The following is a 20,193-nucleotide window of genomic DNA, read 5'->3' on the forward strand; positions in this document are numbered from 1 at the left end:
CTTTTGATGTCAACTCTTTGGCGGACATGACACCTTTTCTGAAGCACAAGACAGTATCGTCTGGTACGGCGACGCTACGCACCCGGGGCGGGGTCGGGCGCGGCCGGCAGCAGCCTGGCGAGCAGCGACAGCGCGGCCAGCCGCAGCGGCGCGTGCGCGTGCGCGGCTAGCGGCGCCACGGCGCGCAGCACGCCCCCCGCGCTCTCCGCGCCGCCCCAGCCCCCGCCGCGCCGCGCGCCCCACGCCTCCACCTCCTGCACAACAACATTCTACAGACATTTGTTGCTTGCTTCTTGACATATCAATTTTGACTTCTCGAATTAGTTTATGAGTAAAGGTAGGCAGCGACTTGGCTGTACTCCTGGCATTGCTGATGTCCATGAGCGATGGTAACCATTTACCACCCGGTGGGCCGTTTGCTTACAAAGGCAATAAAAAGTATGATTAGATCTATTTTAGACTCAAATTAGTTGGGTAGTCTAGTTTGAAGCACCGCAATATTGGCAGTAGGGTGTGACCTGTGTAACATATAGTGCGACTGTTACCTGCACCAGCCAGTGCAGCGTGTCGGGCGGGTCGGAGCGGCGCTGCAGCGCGCGCACGGCGTGCGGGGGGGGGCTCCAGCTGCCGCTCCCTCCCTCGCCCTCCGACACGCCGCTCAGGGCGGGGGACGAGCTGTCACAACAAGTACGTTTCATTAATTGAAGTGAAACTTCTTTAGAACCGTTGTGATTTCAAACTCGATGAAACGAAAAAGTAAGTCCATAGAGACACAAACACATAAATGTATAGGATTCAGCCGGCGAGAGAATGAGACAGAACACACGTTCTCAGTGTAGTGTTTTTTAATACAGCGCCATCTATGAGGTTTATATATAGGTATATTTTTGAGGTTATACTTCTTTAGGCGCGTTATGAAAAATTTATGAGTGAAATTTACCGATGCGCGCGCACCGTGACACAAAATGAACAGAATGAAGTTGCTCACTAAATCGCTCATTACAATACGACCGACGTAACTTAGCGAGTTTGAATATAGCCGCAGGTGAACTTTCCGAACCGTACCGAGAATTACCGAATTTATACGATGTCAAGAAAAGGGATGTCCAATATGCGTGTTTGAGGATGTTGTTTAATCGATTTTTTTTCAAATTGATTAAAATTTAAATAAAAAAAAAATCATAAAAATAAAGTATAACTTCTTACGCGCGTAAGTACACGCACCCTTTTTTAATACTAACGTGTTTATGAAACCTCTTGTAGTGAATTTAAATTTAGGATTATACGTGAAGTTAAAATATCAATTCACAGAGGGCGCTACCTCATACTATATAACAGATAATTTACAATTATACCTCATACTATATAACAGATGATTTACAATTTAATAAACAATAACAAAATTTTACATATACTTAGACATTTAGGATAATTGTATTTTAATTTTTGAAGGTTTCACTTCTACCACGTGTGAATGGCACACATGTATTTTTGAATGGGCGGCTGTATGCGGTATGTAGGTGACGTGTGTGTGGGCGGCGACTCACGCGATGGCGTCGCGGTGCTGGTGCAGCAGCAGGGCGGCGCGCGGCGGGCGGCAGGCCAGGTAGCGGCGCAGCAGGGCGGCCACGCGGTGGCTCAGCGCGCTCGACCCGCCCTCCGTCTGACGGACCATCTGCACGAAGCACTCCAGGATGCTGTGGATCTCCTCGCTGTAAATTATACGTTACTGCAATCACACTGTTCAAAAAATATGTAGTATATAATTAATATGGGCCCTATATTAACACTGGAGTATCACACAACATGACCTAAGTAATAATAACGTACGAGAAATTGTGCCTTTATTTATTACCCACAATTAAAATAAATAAAACTATTTATCTGTTTCTTTTCCTAGCTGTTCCTTCCACAGAGAAGTAGGGGGTCAGGTTCCCTTATTTTTCTCCTTCACTGCGCTCTGTCTTCGGCAACATCGTCAGTATTTGCGGTATTGTATTTAAAAAAAAAAATATATATATTCCGTTTCACAGTATGATAAATGTGAAAGAAAAAGTTTACAAATAAATTCTGTTTGTCTTTGTTTGAAATTTAATTATAGCTTGGAGTAGAACATCAACTTTTTATTTTTAATTGACTTTATATCTAACAAGGCTGGTATTTAACTAGAGGGGTGTTTGTTAAATAAAAATATTTGTTTTAAAAATAGCAACCCTAATTACGCAGATCATATACCTCACAGCGGGTGCAAATATCTCCGAGTCTGGCAACACTTCGAGTGCGGAGAGTAGGTACTGATGTTGCTTTGCGTGCAGGGCGCCGGCCCCGCGCAGTAGGGCTCCGGCCAGGGGCAAAGCTCTAGCTCCCGCGCCCTCCACGCGCGCCCACATCGAGCGGATGTCGGCCTCCATGCGCCATAGCCTGGGAACCAACGCAAGCTAGTTTACTGGTGGTAGGACCTCTTGTGAGTCCGCGCGGGTGGGTACCACCACCCTGCCTATTTCTGCCGTGAAGCAGTAATGCGTTTCGGTTTGAAGGGTGGGGCAGCCGTCGTTACTATACTTGAGACCTTAGAACTTGTATCTCAAGGTGGGTGGCGCATTTACGTTGTGGATGTCTATGGGCTCCAGTAACCACTTAACATCAGGTGGGCTGTGAGCTCGTCCACCCATCTAAGCAATAAAAAAAAAAAAAAAAAAATTAACTTCTGTAAGTCCGCATGTCTCTCAGAGACACGAGATAACATCAGTAATACTTCTGCGTGTGTTCCTTGGTGTGCGCGTGGTGCGGCGCGGTGATGGCGGTGAGCAGCGTGTGCGTGGGCTGGTCCGTGGCGCTGGGCGTGCAGCGCGCCGCGCCCGCGCCCGCCCCGCCCCCCAACCCGCCGCCCGGCCCCCGCCCGCCGCGAGACTCCGCGCGACGCAGCAGTTCGGCTGTCTTCGGAACCTACACTCAATGATTATTAAACATTTCAATGACGTCATAAAAGCATGATTTTCTATCGACAAATACTTATTTGTAATGGTAAGCCAGTTATTTGATTTTATATTATGTTGTTGAAGGTTGAAACTTGTTTGTTCTTTGTTAAGCCTAACTTTATCATTTGTTTCCCAAATTAATTATAGAATAAATGAGTAACAGAAAATAATGGACGCACGACGAACCCGCCCTGCCTATTTCTGCCGCGAAGCGGTAATACGTTTCCTTCACCGTGGAAGTCAATCGTGAACATTTATTAAGTAAGTATTTGATTAGAAAAATTGGTACCCGCCTGAGATTCGAACACGTCTTATCCTTAAGGCCACGATGACTTCACGACTTTGAAAAAATCCGTTACATAGGTACAGGTTGAGCACCTTGAGATAGAGCATGAGCAGCAGCACTGGGTGGTGGTGCGCGGCGGCGCGGGCGGCGGCCAGCAGCGCGGGGGGCGTGGCGCAGCAGCGCAGCAGCAGCGGCAGGCGCGCCTCCACGCGCCGGCGCAGCGCCGCCTCCCCGCCGCCCCGCTCGGCGCGCACCCCCTCGCTGACGATGTAGCCCACCAGCACGCCGACCTGGCGGTGCGTGAGGCGCAGCGCGTCGGGCGGCTGGTGGTGCTTGGGCGCGGCCTTGTCCCGGCCCTGGCACAGCCGCGGCGAGCTGCACAGCGTCTCCAGCAGGTTCAGCACGGAGCCCGGCGCCCAGTCCCTGCACACACACAGTACCACAAACATATACATATCTGAACCTACTCACAACTAAACTATATACTGCACATGATTGTTAATATCGTCTTCTCGCATTAAAACTTGCTAAATTTTACAGGAGAGTATTTTATAGGTTTAACATATTATATTTTTAATATTAATCATCTTTGCAATTTTTAGTTTAGCATTTATTTTTTAGTTTTTACCAGTTACACTATCTGTCTTTTAAAGTAAGATAAAATTATGTATTAATTTTGTTAATAGTCAAAATATAGGTAAACTAAAAAAAATAAAACTAAAACTAAACTACGCTCTTTTGACAGTATTTATGAGAAAAATACTGGTGATACCAAATGATTCCGCATATTAACTCAATTTCGAATATTTTTGGAAATTGTACACTTTTAGATTTGACTTGTAGCTATTGTTGATATTTTATATACCGAACACCAGCATCTTTTTTGTCTGCAATTCTTCCTCTACATAAAGGGAAGAGTTTGCCTTAGCAATAAGGTCTTTAATTATTGTTTTGGTGTTTGAATAGTTAGCGAGGGTCGCAGCGAGTGCAGCCGCATACCCTGGGTGGTCGAGCAGCAAGGTGAGGCAGGTGTGCAGGGTGCGCCAGGAGGCCCGGTGCGCCAACAGCGTCACCAACAGGGGGCGCCAGCTGCCGCCGACACTGCCCCCCGCGGCCCCCCCTCCCGCGCGGAACATCAGCTGCATCTGAGTTAAACAATTTACATATATATTTACATAGAAGTCTTTTAATTTGAATTTATCACATGTATAATAATTTTCAATAATTTTATCCAAGCCTCATTGAATGGTTTAATGCCGACGGAGGACGCAGCGGCACGCACGTCAGCCGCTATACCAATATGTGTAGGTTTACCTGCTTATGTGGATCGGGCCCGAGGGTCTCTTGCTGAAGCTCCGAGAGCCAGTCCAGCAGCAGGCCGCAGCCTCGACCGGAGTTCGAGAACAACGGAGCATCACATTCTATACCGTCTTCGGGTTTCACCTGAAATTTAATTCTGTTATTAAAACTTTGAGGTTAAAATTGGAGTAAATATTTTTGTTTTTCAATAATTGATGAAGTCACAAAAAATAAAAAAAGAAGTTCAACTTCTGACACGTGTAGAGTTGAAAGAAGTTCAACTTCTGACATGTATACTAAGTTATACGAGGCTTTTTTGTTAAATTCTACCTTATTTTCGTAATAGCCTTCCTGGTTTCTCTCCAGTATGAGCGAGATGACGTCGACGACGACTGCGGTGTCCTGGCTCTCGATGATCTTGTTCCCGATCGCTTCCAGTGTACTCGGAGTAGCGGATTCCAATACTGAATCAAACATTCAATTTGTATATTCTCTAAGCATCGTCATTAATAATATCACGACAATAACTGGCGGTAGTTTCAATTATTACGCACTGTTCATTTCGGATTGTTTGAATTAAACAATTTACATTTGCGTTTAGTTCTTGATTAGAAGTGTATTTTAATTTGAAATTTTACTTAATTACTTAATTTAATTTTAATCAGTTTACTGGTGGTAGGACCTCTTGTAAGTCTGAACGGGTAGGTACCACCACCCTGTCTATTTCTACGGTGAAGCAGTAACGCGTTTCGGTTTGAAGGATGGTTAAAAAAAAAAACAAAAAAATAATTGTTTATATGTTTTCGTTGACGGGCGGGACAGCTGTTGTGCGATACAATTGAGACTTCGACCTCGCATCTCAAGAGTTTGGTTACGTTCATGTCGCCGTGTTCTGGTCTTCGGAAACCTTTGAACCAGTCGAACCGTGGGCTCGTTATATATCGAAGTGAAGAAGTACATTACGCGCAACAAGATGTTCCCTGTCTGCCCTGGGCGGCAGGTCGGGCAGCACGGCAGGGTCGGCGCGCACCAGTCCCCGCAGGATGGTCACCACGGGACCGGAGAGGCACTTGCAGTGCGACAGGAGGGACGACGCCAGCTGGAAGACGATCACAATTGTACTCTCCGCACCTTTACACATAGTTCACACCCCAGACTGTCCGTGGAATGACTAGCGCGACAAAAGCGCGGGCGGGGACCGTGACCAGTTCATTTTCAGCTTCTAGCCCCTCAATCAGTATGGTAACAGAATGGTCAGGCAGTATAATGATTTGGCTAAATGTCACGGTGACCTTGATGTCTTTGAACCTAGACTCAGGGGATTTGTCAGATGTGTGAAGGATATATCCTATTGAACAACGGTTAGTTATCAATATTTGTAATTTCAATTGTGTTTTCAATAGCCAATTAGTATGGATTTGCTGAGTGCACATACTATTTAGATTGCGATCCAGATTAGATCTAGGTACTACTTGTACGATTTAGCTAATATGTACTGTAATTATTGTAATTTTTTTTTGTGCATCAATAAGGTTCACTCACTAAGGTTTATGAATCCTATAGTCCAGTCGCGGACTAGGAAGAATTTCGTACAATGACCTCTTTACCTACTGACAGTGGTCACAAACAGTTTTGTATTAAGTGCGGTTTACATAAAATGTTTGAAATAAATATGTACTTTTATCGGATCTGGTATTTAAAGTACCTAATTAAACTTTGTCTTTTAAACTAACTACAACATTTGGATAAATGACTATAAACAATTGAGTGCGCGTTTTAATGAAATATGAAGAGAGATAATTCAATAAGATCAAATCAAATTGCGGTAGGCAGCGGGTTGGCTCTGCCCTTGGCATTGCTGAAGACCATGGGCGACGGTAACCACTCGTCATCGGGTGGGCCATATGGTCGTCTGCCTCCAAGCGCAAAAAAACAGTTTTACAGCGAAGTGAGGGCAGGTCGCTAGTCTATATTTATACTAATACTAGCGACCCGCCCTCGCTTCGCTTCGGAAACATTAAAACACACATGAAACCAAAAAAATTAAATTTGTTTTTTTTTAAAAGTAGCCTATGTTCATCAGGGACAATGTCGGCTTCTAATGGAAAAAGAATTTTTCAAATCGGTCCAGTAGTTTCGGAGCCTATTCGAAACAAACAAACAAACAAATCTTTCCTCTTTATAATATTAGTATAGATATAAATCTACAGTGGTATTTACGGATGTTCCGTTATAACTACTGAACCATGCATCCGATTGACTTGAAACTTGGTATCCGTGTAGAAAATACATGTACTTACTGGATAGGCTAATATTTATATGAGCGTTGGACTCCCTACACCAGTTGCGGGGGCGTTAATGATGAGTCTTTGTGGGGGTGAGAAATAATAATGTTAATTTTAGATGCCCAGCGAAGCGGACCGGTATTGCTAGTATATAATAATACTGTTTGGTCTATTTCTGTTGAGATAGGATTTTACGAATTCTAATATGGTTGATGTGTTCAGAAGGCTGACAGTGTGGTTGGGGGAGTATGGGCGGTACCGACGTGGGGTCCGGGGCGCAGCGCGCGCAGCAGCGGCGCGGCGAGGTCGGGGCGGCGCGCCAGCGACAGCACGCCCGTCGCCGAGCAGCACTGCAGCAGGAATGACGTCACGCACGACGAGTACAGCTTCGGCACGCGGCTGTACTTGCTGTTCGACGTCTCGTTCGTCACCTCCTGTTCAGATCGTGTTGCCTCGATGGAGTTATTTGTAGTGCCAGGGTCTGCGAGGGGACAGGCCAACCGGTCCCTCGCTGAGGGTAGCCGGAGTACTGCAGGTAATTGCACACTCAGGATACAATCAATACGTTATTTAGAAAAAAAATTACAACTGAGACTAAGAAATTATATTTCAAGACGGTTGGCATGAGCATACACTTTGTTGAAGTCTATGACCTTTCGTAACCACTTAACACCAGGTGGACCGTCAGTCCGGCCACCTATACTTATGGTAATATTAACACATTACTAGCGTCTCTACTGCATTGGAAATTTATTGTTTCAAAAATCATTTTTACATCTTATAAAGAGCGGACACATCGAACTACTCACGGCGATGAGCTTGGTGAATGAGGTGTCTACATCTCCCGGGAATACGACCGTCCCGGAGAACACGGCGGCCAGAAGTGTGGGCACCAGCTCCAGCTGTAGCCGGGGGGGCGGGGCGGCGCTGCCCCACTCCCCCTCCGCCTCCTCGGGCAGTGGCTCCGAGGCGAACAGATTGAAGTCTGAGTGAGGAATTGAATAGTTAGTAGGGCGGGTTCACAGGCGTGCCGACATGACGTGTAGGTGCGCACGTGCCTGGCGGGTAGTGCGGCGGCTGCAGACGGAGCGCGGCGGCGAAGGCGGCCCCCCCGCACGCCCCGCGCGCCCGCTGCACGCGCAGCAGCTGCGTCATGTAGGCGCGCTCCACGCCCAGCCGCACCACGGCGCCCGCGGGGCACGCGTCCAGCGCACCCAGCAGCGCGCTGCGCACACACCCGCCTTACAGTCTTACATTCATTCTAACTAAACGTACATACAGCAATTCATGGTTTTAATTTCAAGAACGAGATTGTCGTTTCTTCTTTGCAAAAGAAAGGTAATTATTATGTGGCTGTTTTTATGTTGGGATAAAGGGCAGTATACGGCCCACGAGAACAGTGACCGCCCACAGTCCAGTTGCCGTGGCCGCTGCCGATCGCTAAATAATTTAGTCGAATCTTAGTTGTTTAGCGGTTACCAAAGAGGTATTATACGTATAGATGATGTGTAATAATACACAAAGTGGGTAACCTCATGGCGGAGACTGGCATGCCGAAGGTCTGTATGAAGAGCGCGAGCTTGTGTGCGGGCAGCGAGCGCAGGCCGGCGTCCAGCAGCGCGGGGCGGGCGGAGCGCACCAGGTGCAGCCGCAGCCAGTCCGGCAGCAGCCCCCCCGCCGCGCCCGCGCCCCCCGCGCCCGCCACCGCCTCCAGCCACGCGCCCGCCAGCCCGCTGTACATGGCCTGCTCCGTGTCCACTGCCACCGAATCAAACACGCGCATTGTGCTGTCATGCCTTTATATATCTGATCAAATCAATCATAATCAATTTATGAATCATTGATGTAGCTCGCAGGTCTTTTCACACCGGGATAGTAGACCGTCCACCTAAGTTATATTTGAATAATATATGTACAATTTATAAAACCGCGAAATGTTTTCGAAGAAAAAAAATGATTACTTTTTAACACCATTGTAATTTGAAACTCTATGACCTGAAAAGCGACAAACGTACATCGTCAATGTACAACACGCGGTGTCAGGTGGAGATAATGCAAATATTTTGGTATATTTTTTTATGGCATGCAATATGCAACGCCTACGTGACTCGCTGATAACATTTGGTTCTTCAACATTTATATAAATTTTTATAACATAAATAACATTTCTAATTTCGATTTGATTAGTGGATAACATTAATGGTCACATGCATTTTATTGTCATCTATTTAATACACTAAATTAATGTTAATTTATACCTTGCCCGGCGCTATATTACAGTGTTGAAGGTACTGTTACCACCAAGACACTAGTTGCGCGCTAGGCGTCTCAACATATGAGTGGATTGTTTGTGCCCCTTTTTTTCCGGGCAGTTTTAGAGGACGCGCGTGGTATTTAGTAGGACTTGACGGTCCGCTTTGTACCCCTGGCATTGCTAACGACCATAAGCGACAGTAACCACTGATCATCAGGCGCGCCGGTTGCTCATCTGCCTACAGAGAGGAGTGACCGTGTCTTACATTATAAACCAAACGTGAGGGCACAGAGCTGGGGTGCAATAGTTGTTTACTAATGATAACTTCGGATTTTACTAAGGCACTTTAATACACACAATCACGTACAAATGTTCTATGATAAAAATGTTTTTGTTATATGTTATATATGAGGGTTCTAGTAGCTTTAATGGCGACCGACCTCCGACAGAAGACGGCACTTCAAGATAAAGGGTGTTTGTAATACTAATGTGATGCAGTTATAGCGCTCAACAATTTGTGAAACTTATTTTTGAGGAAGTTAAACTTCTTTAAGCGCGTTGAGAGTAAAATTTAACTCGCGACAGATTTGTTACGACTAGAGAGAAAAGATACAATTTTACGAAGAGCGAAAGTGAGAAAATTGCGTCTCGCGGACAACTCGACCGTGGACCGTGGAAAGCACAAAGCGAGTTGGGTCGTTTCTCTTATACACAGCATTTAATCTCAGAAATTTGATTTAAGAATGAAAAATGAAGAAAAACACAATACTGTATACCACGAAAGAAGTTTCACTTCTTTCACATACCGCAAAAGAAGTTTTACTTCTTTCACATATCGCAAAAGAAGTTTCATTTCTTTCACGTGCACCAAGTTCCACGCGTACCATTTTTTATTGTTATTAATGGCTTTGAAAAGAGATCAAAAACTAAACTATAATCGTGTTCTGACGTAGCAGATATTATCGAGATACCACAACATCACTCACTAGCAGAGGGTCCGTAGCACAAGAGCTTGAGGTGCGCATGCGCTATGACGAGCGGCAAGTCCGTGCGGCGCCCCGGGGAGAACTGCAGCGAGATCCTGTCGCCCCCCGGCCACCCGCCCTCGCCCTCCTCCTCCTCCTCGGGAAAGGTATTGTTGCGGACCTGAGTTAACAGATGATTGCCACGTAATTCAATACATATTTTCCTCCTTGCGTCGGTTTCCTCATGACTGAGGGTCGTGGTCATGGCCTTGAAACAGTTTGTTTTTTATAATGCACCGCCATCTGTTCCTATCTGCAGCTGAGTGCAGAGCATCGTGCACTGTGGTATCAAGTGCTGCACGAATCTGGTCCGTCCAACAGGTCGGGTTCCGGCCTTTTGGTCGCTTGCCCTCGACCTTTCCAGTGACCACCAATTTCTCCAAGTTCCAATCCAATACATATTTAATACATATAAAAAATGCATCTAAGTGAGTTTTGAAATGATTACTGCACATATAGATATGTAAAGAGAAAACAGTTAACTACCATTTTCTCCTCTGTTTGTCGAACGATTTCATTTGTGTATTTAATTTTGTTTTGTAATCTAAACCCTAAGGTTTCAGTAATTATGGTCGAACTTCGATCATTATAAGAATGCACAGATAATTGAAGTACAAGTGGATACGTTTAAGGTCAGCTTTACAATGAGCTTGTCACCTTTTGAAGATGATCGTAAAACAGCGAAGTGAGCGCCAGCAGCGTCCGATGCTGCTCCGGATGCGAGGGGCCCGACGCTCCGCCGAGGACGCTGTTCATCACTGTCGACCGCTCCATCAGCACTTGGCAGAGGTCCTGTAGGTGTGAGGACGTTTGTACTGGTGTAAACTTACAGACGACTCAATGGTCCAGCTGACGTAACAAGGGTCTATAGCAGTGGTCGGGGAACCGGGGTAAATTACACCAAATGGGGTAAAATGAAATATTAGGGTGTAAAAATGAAACTTTTATGAGTAAAAAGTATATATTGAAGTGAAACTTCTTTAGAATCGTTGTGATTTCAAACTCGATGAAACGAAATGAAAATAAACGGAAAAAAAAAATTTTTTTTTCAAAATTATCACGGAGGCTATAATATGAAAGATGCTAAAAAGAAGCGATTTCGTTTTTTTTTTATCTTCGCCATGTAATATCAACTTACACAAAAATATTTTGGGGTAATAATTAAAAAAGTTCCCCTACCGCTGGTTTATAGACATCACGGCGCGAATGCCGCCACCCACCTTGGGACACGAAGTCTCAACTGTATAGTAGGCTGTTCCACTCTATGAACTAAAATGCGTGATTGCAGCTTGTAGCGTGCCCTACACCAGTGAACACTATCATCGCGTCTGCAGCGACACGTACCAGCACGATCTCGGTGTGCAGCTTGTGGGGGGTCTTGGCTGCGTAGCTGGCCAGGAAGTCGATGTAGGCGGCCACGTGCCTCGGGATGCATTCCACCAGGCACGCCGCCCGAATCCTCGCTACCACCTCCTCGCGGACAGACTCCCAGTGCCGGAGCTCCCACAGCAGCTCCAGCCACTCTCTGTTCCGGACAGATCCACGGTACAGTTAGCTTCTTTTCTACTGACATTGTATTACAGAGGTGTAAGGAATAGATCAAACTCACTCGGGATTAACTTCGGCGCTAAAATCCATTTCGTTCGTGTCTTCTGAGGATTGACTCAGCACCAACTTCAGGCCCTAGTGCAAAATGAATGAATGAAGGAATGATTTATTTATTTTTTGAATGATATTGAACTTAATTGTTTGTGACATAGTTTTTATAAATGAAAATTAACAATATTTTATTTCCTTCAAAATTATGAAATAATATTTTATAATCATGATCTTCTCTCTTCCGATGGCATGCCCTTGTCTAACACACAACGGGAACTAAGGCAGTTGTTTCGGCCTCAATGTTAACGGAGCTTGCAGTTACCCGCGAGGCCCGCGCGCGCGTGTGCTTGTGCGCGTGCGCGAGGCGCTGCACGTAGTACAGCAGCACGGCGCGCGCCCCGGCGGGCGAGGCCGCCAGCGTGCGGCGCACGTGCGCGCACAGCTCGCCCGCCCGCCCCTCCGCGCCCCCCGCCTCGCCCGCCTCCCCCGCGCCGCCGCCCGACGACAGGAACTCGCACAGGCACTGCACCGGCAACACGCTGCAACACCGAGGTACGGTCATTGCCACCGGGGACTTGCAGGTACAATAACTTACAATTATAAATTTTTTTTTTTTGAACAAACTGTACAATACAAACATATAATATTTTAAAAAATATAGCTAAAACAATAACCAAATATGTTTCCACAATCAAAATCACATATAAGTAGAAAGTGAACAAAGAAGAGAAATTTAGAAATTTAAATTACAAATTTCTCTTCTCTTGTTTTTCAAAAGCAACACAATACGCACATATTATTTATATATTATATAACATAATAACTATGTATAGTACATTAACGAATTTTTACGACGATTTTTTGTTCATGAATTGTTCATTGAATGTTTTAATATTATTACAAGCGCCATGTTCACGGGTAGACCGTCCACCTAAGTTACATTTGAATAATGTAAGTACAAATTTTAAAATCACGAAATGTTTTCAAAGAAAAAAAAATCCTTTCTAACACCATTGTAATTTGAAACTCTATGGCCTGAAAAGCGACAAACGTACATCGTCTAGTAGATAAGTAGTTACGGCTCACCTCAGCTCGAGCTGGTCGTGCCTCAGCAGCTGCAGCAGCCAGGGCATGGCGCGCCGGGTGCCGTGCCGCTCCACCAGCTCCAGCAGCAGCGCGGGCTGGCGGCACAGCAGCTTGCCCAGGCGCAGCTGGGCGTTCAGCGCTTGCAGTGACTCGATGATGGCTTGGGGCGGCTTGCGAGGGGCACCCAGGGGCTCCAGGGTGGTCAGCTGACGGATACAAGTTTCACAATAATCGACGCAAACAAACACGTATTTGTGTTATGGAGTCTCAAGTTTTGTGCGATTTACATTACTGGCTGAGTAAATAAATAAAAACATGGATTTCTTTTTTAATACGCTTTTATTAGCTTCAGACGTATGTTGGTATGTACCGGAATCTTTAAACACGATTTTGACCCCCCTTCGAAACGTTGGATTAACTCGAAATTTGGTATATTTATTAAGGGCAGATGATAATTCAATATTTAAAAAAATTTGAAAAAAAAATTGAAAATTTGAATTTCAACTAAAAAATTAAAAATAAATAATAGTTTAAAAAAACTAAAAATGTACGGACTATTTTTAATTCAAAGGACAATGCCCAAATGTGGGCCAACTTTATGTCAAAACTATTTGTACTTGAAAAACTATGCCTTATTTTTTCACGTTGTTTAGTTTATGTATCAACATTTCTTTCACCCTGGCATTGTTTTACAAAAAAATAAATTATTTATTTGATAACATCCCAAAACTAAGTGCAGTAGTTTTTAAATTCGCCAATAGGCAAAGGGCTTAGCCCATACAGCCTTATAGTAAACCTATATACTGCCAAACGAAAGAGTTGTCTGAGACTTGAACAAAAAATAAAAAAAATAATAGCTAATGGTTATAATTCACAGACTTTTCAGTTTATTTTTGTTGAATTCAATATTTATATATTGTAATAATAATTATTACTTAAAACCATGAATTATTTAATATTTTTAGATATTAATGATTCCATTAGTAAAAATCTCAATGGCCTACCATTACTCTATTCTTATTATATAAGATCCATGGAGTTAATGAGTAATATGATCAGAGAGTTTTGGCCCGAGTGAAGCGTCACTCGAAGTTTTATTTTAATGTTTTTTTAATACTTTATTGTGATGTATAATACATAAATTGGGTGTTGTTTTGTGTATTAAACGCCAATAATCGTTGTTCACGATTATTGAGGCATTGTAATAAAACTGTGGCTAATATAGCAGTGACTGTTTTTTTTTCAAGATAGAAGGTCTGCGGAAATTCACGCTCACTCAATGTGCTATTCATCGAGTTGACGTCAAAACTCCCAAAAAGCAATAAAAAGAGATACACCGGCTTTTGACATAAAAAAAATATAACTACAACGGACTAGGCTGTATAGGCTTCGCTCTTTGCCTGCTTATTAGCGAATTTAAAAACAACAACAAGAATATCGTTGCCGGCTCCCGGATTTCATTTCATTTTATTATTATTATGAGGATATAATAATAATAAAATGTACGTAAGGGCTCATTTCTAGCAACATTAACCACAATTAACTTATTTAATACTGTAAATAATGATGAGAGCGATTATTGATTTTGAAGAAAACAATTAACAACTTAATTTTAGCTGCAGAAAAAAAGAAACCTGGGTGAGAATATAAAAATCGTTTTCTGAATATGAAACGATATTTCTTTGTCGATCAAATTACGTTAAAACCACCATCACACGACAACTTTTTGTAGGGGCTCAAACGCCCATACAAAATGGGTATTGTCCTTTATTAAAATTTATTTTCTATTTTTTAGTTGGATTTTCTATAAAAGCATATTTTTTTTGTTTTTTTTTTAAACTATTATTTATTTGTATACTGTATATTATCTGATATGCTCAACTTGGTAAATAAATACCAGTTCAGTTATATGTTAAAAAATTAAATACTTATTATCTATATATTAATACGTGAAGCAAAAACTTTGTATCCCTTTTTACGAAAATTGCGCGGACGGAGGAGTATGAAATTTTCCACACTTATAGAGAATATAGAGAAGAAGTGCACAATGCTAATTTTTTTTTAAATAATGCATAAAAGATACATTAAATCAATAAAGAGAACATTACACACACTACCATGTATTTGACGCACACACGCATGCATACTATTTATTGTCAAACTTTTGTTCTTGGCGTCTGTTGTCAAATTGAGAATAGATTAAATATTGTGTGTCTTTGTTAATCTTTTTTATAGTGTAGTCTTGGCGAAATTTGTGATTATAGAAGTATAAAATACAATCATAATAGTGTACAAACATACAATTCCAATTAATTATAGTCGAATTTCGACTACTGCGGGACCACTAGTTGCAGTTGATATCCGATTTCGATTGTTTATTTAAGACATTAAACGTGACATTTAAGACATACGTACGAGTCATCGTATGATTGAATTCTTATAGCCCAAGAGCCCGCGACAGCCAGACCTTCGTTATTTATTTATTACTTGGGCAGGTAACAGGCAGTAAAGGTATATAAAATAGTACCTTAAATTCGTTAAAGTATAAAGGTATTTTTTTTTAATATTTACTCCAGAATATCTTTAGAAATCATGATATCCGTTGCCGGACACTTTTTCCAGTTGCTACCCCCTGCCAGACACCCCTAAACTTTAATAAATTTTAATTATACTTTCGTTATACTATAAAAGCTAAATTTTATATATGTTACTTAGGGACTTATAAAAATATGTTACCCCAATAGCCGGACAGTTTTAATGGTTCTTACATCTTGCCAGACACATTGAGAGCCCGCTGTAGGTGCGAGCGCGAGGTAGCAACTGTTCAAGCGGGTGTGAGCGAGATAGAGTGCTTAGTCTATTGTGATCTTTTAAGATATCCAATAAAAAATTTATTTTATTACGTTCATAGCAATATTATAGAAAATAAAAAATGTTATTTTAATATTATAAAGTACAAACAAAATATTACATGTAAAAGAAAAATATTTAATCGTTCTTATAATTTTCCTCATTGTCGTCGATATTGAACTGATGAATAAGGCGATATCAATATCGCCTTATTCATCAGTTTCTGTAAAAAATTAAGAAAAATTATACAATTTGAATAATAAAAAAAATATGTACAATAATTTGTCATAATAATTACATACCTGATTGAGTTTTGAGCGAATCTCTAACATAACTCGGTAGTAGATCTTGGTGTTTGTCATCTTTCAATACCCTGTCATCATTATCCGGTTCCATATGAGGTTGGATTTTTTAGATGAGCATTATTCCAAATGGTATATACAGAATTTGATCGCAAAAATTGCTGCAATAGCTCGCTTTTACAAGGTGGTAGATTGCTAACGTCAAAATTTCGCAATTTCTTTCGGTCAAAAGCTTCGTTTACATTAGAGACTGTATAGGAGTCGATGAATAATTGAAGTCGAGCAGCATCAATATCAATTACATTACGGACATTGTAAGCATTGCATATAGACCTCTATTATAGATGTTTTGTTGTTGATCTAAATTTTCAATTGATTCGCTGTTACGGAAATTTTTGAAAGCTTCCTGGTACTCTGGATATTTTTTAAATGTTTTGTATGGTTTTAATTTTCCTTTCCTGAAGAACGCAGGATAAATCCTTTTTTTTTATGATTGAAAGATTACTGGTGGCCCGGAGGCCTTTCCAGCTTCACCAGGACAGTTGTTGAGTGAGTTCCACCTGATGTGTTTACAATTTAGGTCGCCCGCCAGAATGACAGAGCTTCCCATGCCGAGTAGCGCCTCGATATCACTGCTTAGAACGGATAAATCCTATAAACGACAGCTGATGTGCAGTAAAAGATCACAATAGACTAAGCACTCTATCTCGCTCACACCCGCTTGAACAGTTGCTACCTCGCGCTCGCACAGCGGGCTCTCAATGTGTCTGGCAAGCTGTAAGAACCATTAAAACTGTCCGGCTATTGGGGTAACATATTTTTATAAGTCCCTAAGTAACATATATAAAATTTAGCTTTTATAGTATAACGAAAGTATAATTAAAATTTATTAAAGTTTAGGGGTGTCTGGCAGGGGGTAGCAACTGGAAAAAGTGTCCGGCAACGGATATCGTGATTTCTAAAGATATTCTGGAGTAAATATTATAAAAAAAAACCTTTATACTTTAACGAATTTAAGGTACTATTTTATATACCTTTACTGCCTGTTACCTGCCCAAGTAACCACAGTCGAAACTCTATAATCGCGGGTCGTTCTTACCTGTGTTGGAGACATACACAGAGAAACTTTCAGCTTTTATAAAATAACGAAGGTCTGGCTGTCGCGGGCTCTTGCTCTATTATGAGAATGTGGCAGTACGTCGGGTGTGTCACCTGACTGAGCAGCCTGGAGTTGTGCTCGGTGACGGGCAGCTTGGCGTTGCTGGCGGCGGCCAGGTGCGTCTCCAGCTGCAGGATGGCCGCCCGCTCGGCCTCCGCGTCCACGCCCGTGCTGCTGCCCCACTCGATGCTCGGCTTGCTGCTCACGAGAAGGTCCCGGGGTTAGTCTGACGTTTGACCCGGCGGTTTAGTCAATTTTTTTTTATTGCGTAGATATATGGAAGAGCTCACAGCCCACCTGATGTTAAGTGGTTACTGGAGCCCATAGACATCTACAACGTAAATGTGCCACCCACCTTATAATATATAATATAACATATATAAGTTCAAGGTCTCAGTATAGTTACAACGGCTGCCCCACCCTTCAAACCGAAACGCATTACTGCTTCACGGCAGAAATAGGCAGGGTGGTGGTACCTACCCGTGCGGACTGACAAGAGGTCCTACCACCAGTAATACGCAAATTATAATTTTGCGGGTTTGATTTTTATTACACGATGTTATTCCTTCACCGTGGAAGTCAATCGTGAACATTTGTTGAGTACGTATTTCATTAGAAAAATTGGTACCCGCCTGCGGGATTCGAACACCGGTGCATCGCTCAACACGAATGCACCGGACGTCTTATCCTTTAGGCCACGACGACTTCATAACTCGACTTTTGTAGCCACTTAACACCAGGTCGCGAAATTGCTGATAAGAATACGAGTAAATAGATAAAATCCAAATGAAGCCTCACTTGGTGATGCACATCTCGATGAGCGCCCGCAGGGTGGGGTAGGTGGTGGCGGCGCGCTCCGCGAACTGCTGGGGGTTGTGCGCCGCGATCATGGTCAACAGTAACCATCCGCGCCAGTACAGCGACGTTATCGCGAGCGGAGGGGGGCTGTACCTGCCGACAAACAAACAAGGATCAAGTTAGTCATCGGTCTCCATTCTGCCGCATTGAACAGGTGACGGTCAAGGTTGTACTGCGATCTGATAGCAAGAGTGAGTTTCTCACCGGATCTTCTCAGTGGGTCGCGTTCCCGATCCGGTGGTAGATTCTGCGAAGCACTGCTCTTGCTAGGGCCAGTGTTAGCAACACTCCGGTTTGAGCCCCGTGAGCTCACCTACTAGTTAAGGTTACGCTGAAATAGCCTCTCAAGGCTCTCAGCTTAGGTAGGAAAAAAAAGGGTGCGTGTACTTATGTACGTGCGTAAGAAGTTATACTTTATTTTTATTAAATTTATTTCTTTTTGTAATATTAAATAATTAATAATAAATATTTAACGTTAAAAAATGAATGCTAATAACACTTTTTATTACGAGTGTACATGCGCGAAAGTTCACCTGCGGCTATATTCAGACTCGCCAAGTTACGTCGGTCGTATTGTAATGAGCGATTTAGTGGGCAACTTCATTCTGTTCATTTTGGTCACGCTGCGCGCGCATCGTAAAATTTCACTCTCATCAAGTTTTCATAACGCGCCTAAAGAAGTATAACTTCAAAAAATGAAAGTGTCTGGATCTATCTCACCCCTGCGGCAAAGTGATGTTGTCTGGAGGATTGAACTGGCACAGCTGGAAAATTAAGTCAGCTATCTCCAGCTTGTCGACTTGTAGAGGATTGTCTTCCGGAGGCAGGGCACAAGCTCTCCGTACCAACTGTTCCACCAGCTCGAACACTTCAGCTGGAGCCACCGGCACTTCCTGGAGGACGGTCATGGAGAATTAACTAATTTCATAAATTACAATTTCTATTATCTATACTACTAATATTATAAAGCTGAAGAGTTTGTTTGTTTGAATGCGCTAATCTTAGAAACTACTGGTCCGATTTGAAAAATTATCAGTGTTAGATAGCTCATTTATCGAGGAAGGCTATAGGCTATATAACATAACGGTAAGACCAATACAAGTGAAGCACCAATAAATAATGTTTCAAAATAAGGGTTTAAATAGCTCTTCATTCTACAATTCAAAAATATTTTCACTTTTTACGTAAATGAAGTGCGGAGTAAAATTTAGCGTTATGCCGAAGTAACAGCCTGGCCACGGGACATTCGCCGATACGAATATTCGCGCGGTGCGAACGGCGAAGCGTCTAGCGACTAAAATAAGCGCATAGAAATGTACCTAACAAGCCACGCGCACCGGCGACCGGCGAAGCGACCGGCGAAATGTACCGAGCGAATCGCGCGATGCGGCGGGCGAGCAAAACAAATGCATGAATAAGGACGGCGCGAGCCACGGAGTCGAGCGGTAGTCGCGGCGAATAGTGCAGTGATTAAATGAGTTTAGTTGTTTTCGCCGCGAAAAATTAACGCCGAAATTTTTATATTTTTTATTAATTTTTTATTTTATATTTTTAAGGTCGTCGTGGCCTAACGGATAAGACCTCCGGTACAATCGTGTTGAGCGATGCACCGGTGTTCGAATATCAGGCGGGTACCAATTTTTGTAATGAAATACGTACTCAACAAATGTTCACGATTGATTTCCACGGTGAAGGAATAACATCGTGTAATAAAAATGAAATTCTCAAAATTATAATTTACGTAATTATTGGTGGTAGGACCTCTTGTGAGTCCGCACGGGTGGGTACTACCACCCTGCCTATTTCTGCCGTGAAGTAGTAATGCGTTTCGGTTTGAAGGGTGAGGCAGCCATTATAACTATACTTGAGACCTTAGAACTTATATCTCAAGGTGGGTGGCGCATTTACGTTGTGGATGTCTATGGGCTCCAGTAACCACTTAACACAAGGTGGGCTGTGAGCTCGTCCACCCATCTAAGCATTAAAAAAAAATATAGCTGAAATACTAGCTAGACCAGCTATTTGGAAGTCTAGCCACCCAAAGTATTTCTCGTACTTCTTGTGGAATTCTCCATCTATAGGTATACTCCGATTCTTATTCAAATCATGTACTTCACAATATTTTCCAAATAATAGATCCTGAACCAAAAAACTATTAATTTGTAAGCAATATCGAGATAATTTCGATATAGACATTTCGCTGTCGGACTTC

The 20,193-nt window shown here is 42.9% G+C and overlaps 1 protein-coding gene across 2 annotated transcripts in view; it reads right to left on the reverse strand.

Annotated features, from left to right (window-relative positions):
* Window positions 1-20,193, reverse strand: part of IntS1 (integrator complex subunit 1) — a 31,042-nt gene that overhangs the window by 2,025 nt on the left and 8,824 nt on the right. For both annotated transcript variants that reach the window (XM_089738422.1, XM_028181646.2), the window contains exons 12-34: window positions 18,702-18,874; window positions 17,922-18,074; window positions 17,177-17,321; window positions 12,813-13,018; window positions 12,049-12,265; window positions 11,737-11,810; window positions 11,472-11,652; window positions 10,785-10,919; window positions 10,089-10,248; window positions 8,381-8,606; window positions 7,907-8,073; window positions 7,658-7,833; window positions 7,112-7,282; window positions 5,527-5,662; window positions 4,894-5,027; window positions 4,579-4,707; window positions 4,264-4,409; window positions 3,357-3,687; window positions 2,756-2,946; window positions 2,236-2,421; window positions 1,548-1,712; window positions 546-675; window positions 83-254 (exon numbers count right to left, since the gene is read on the reverse strand). In XM_089738422.1, the coding sequence (XP_089594548.1) occupies window positions 83-254; window positions 546-675; window positions 1,548-1,712; window positions 2,236-2,421; window positions 2,756-2,946; window positions 3,357-3,687; window positions 4,264-4,409; window positions 4,579-4,707; window positions 4,894-5,027; window positions 5,527-5,662; window positions 7,112-7,282; window positions 7,658-7,833; window positions 7,907-8,073; window positions 8,381-8,606; window positions 10,089-10,248; window positions 10,785-10,919; window positions 11,472-11,652; window positions 11,737-11,810; window positions 12,049-12,265; window positions 12,813-13,018; window positions 17,177-17,321; window positions 17,922-18,074; window positions 18,702-18,874 (3,904 nt within the window). The remainder of the gene's footprint in view (window positions 1-82; window positions 255-545; window positions 676-1,547; window positions 1,713-2,235; window positions 2,422-2,755; window positions 2,947-3,356; window positions 3,688-4,263; window positions 4,410-4,578; window positions 4,708-4,893; window positions 5,028-5,526; window positions 5,663-7,111; window positions 7,283-7,657; window positions 7,834-7,906; window positions 8,074-8,380; window positions 8,607-10,088; window positions 10,249-10,784; window positions 10,920-11,471; window positions 11,653-11,736; window positions 11,811-12,048; window positions 12,266-12,812; window positions 13,019-17,176; window positions 17,322-17,921; window positions 18,075-18,701; window positions 18,875-20,193) is intronic.

The sequence above is a fragment of the Bombyx mandarina genome, chromosome 25, assembly GCF_030267445.1.
Source record: "Bombyx mandarina strain Sakado chromosome 25, ASM3026744v2".
NCBI lineage: Eukaryota > Metazoa > Arthropoda > Insecta > Lepidoptera > Bombycidae > Bombyx > Bombyx mandarina.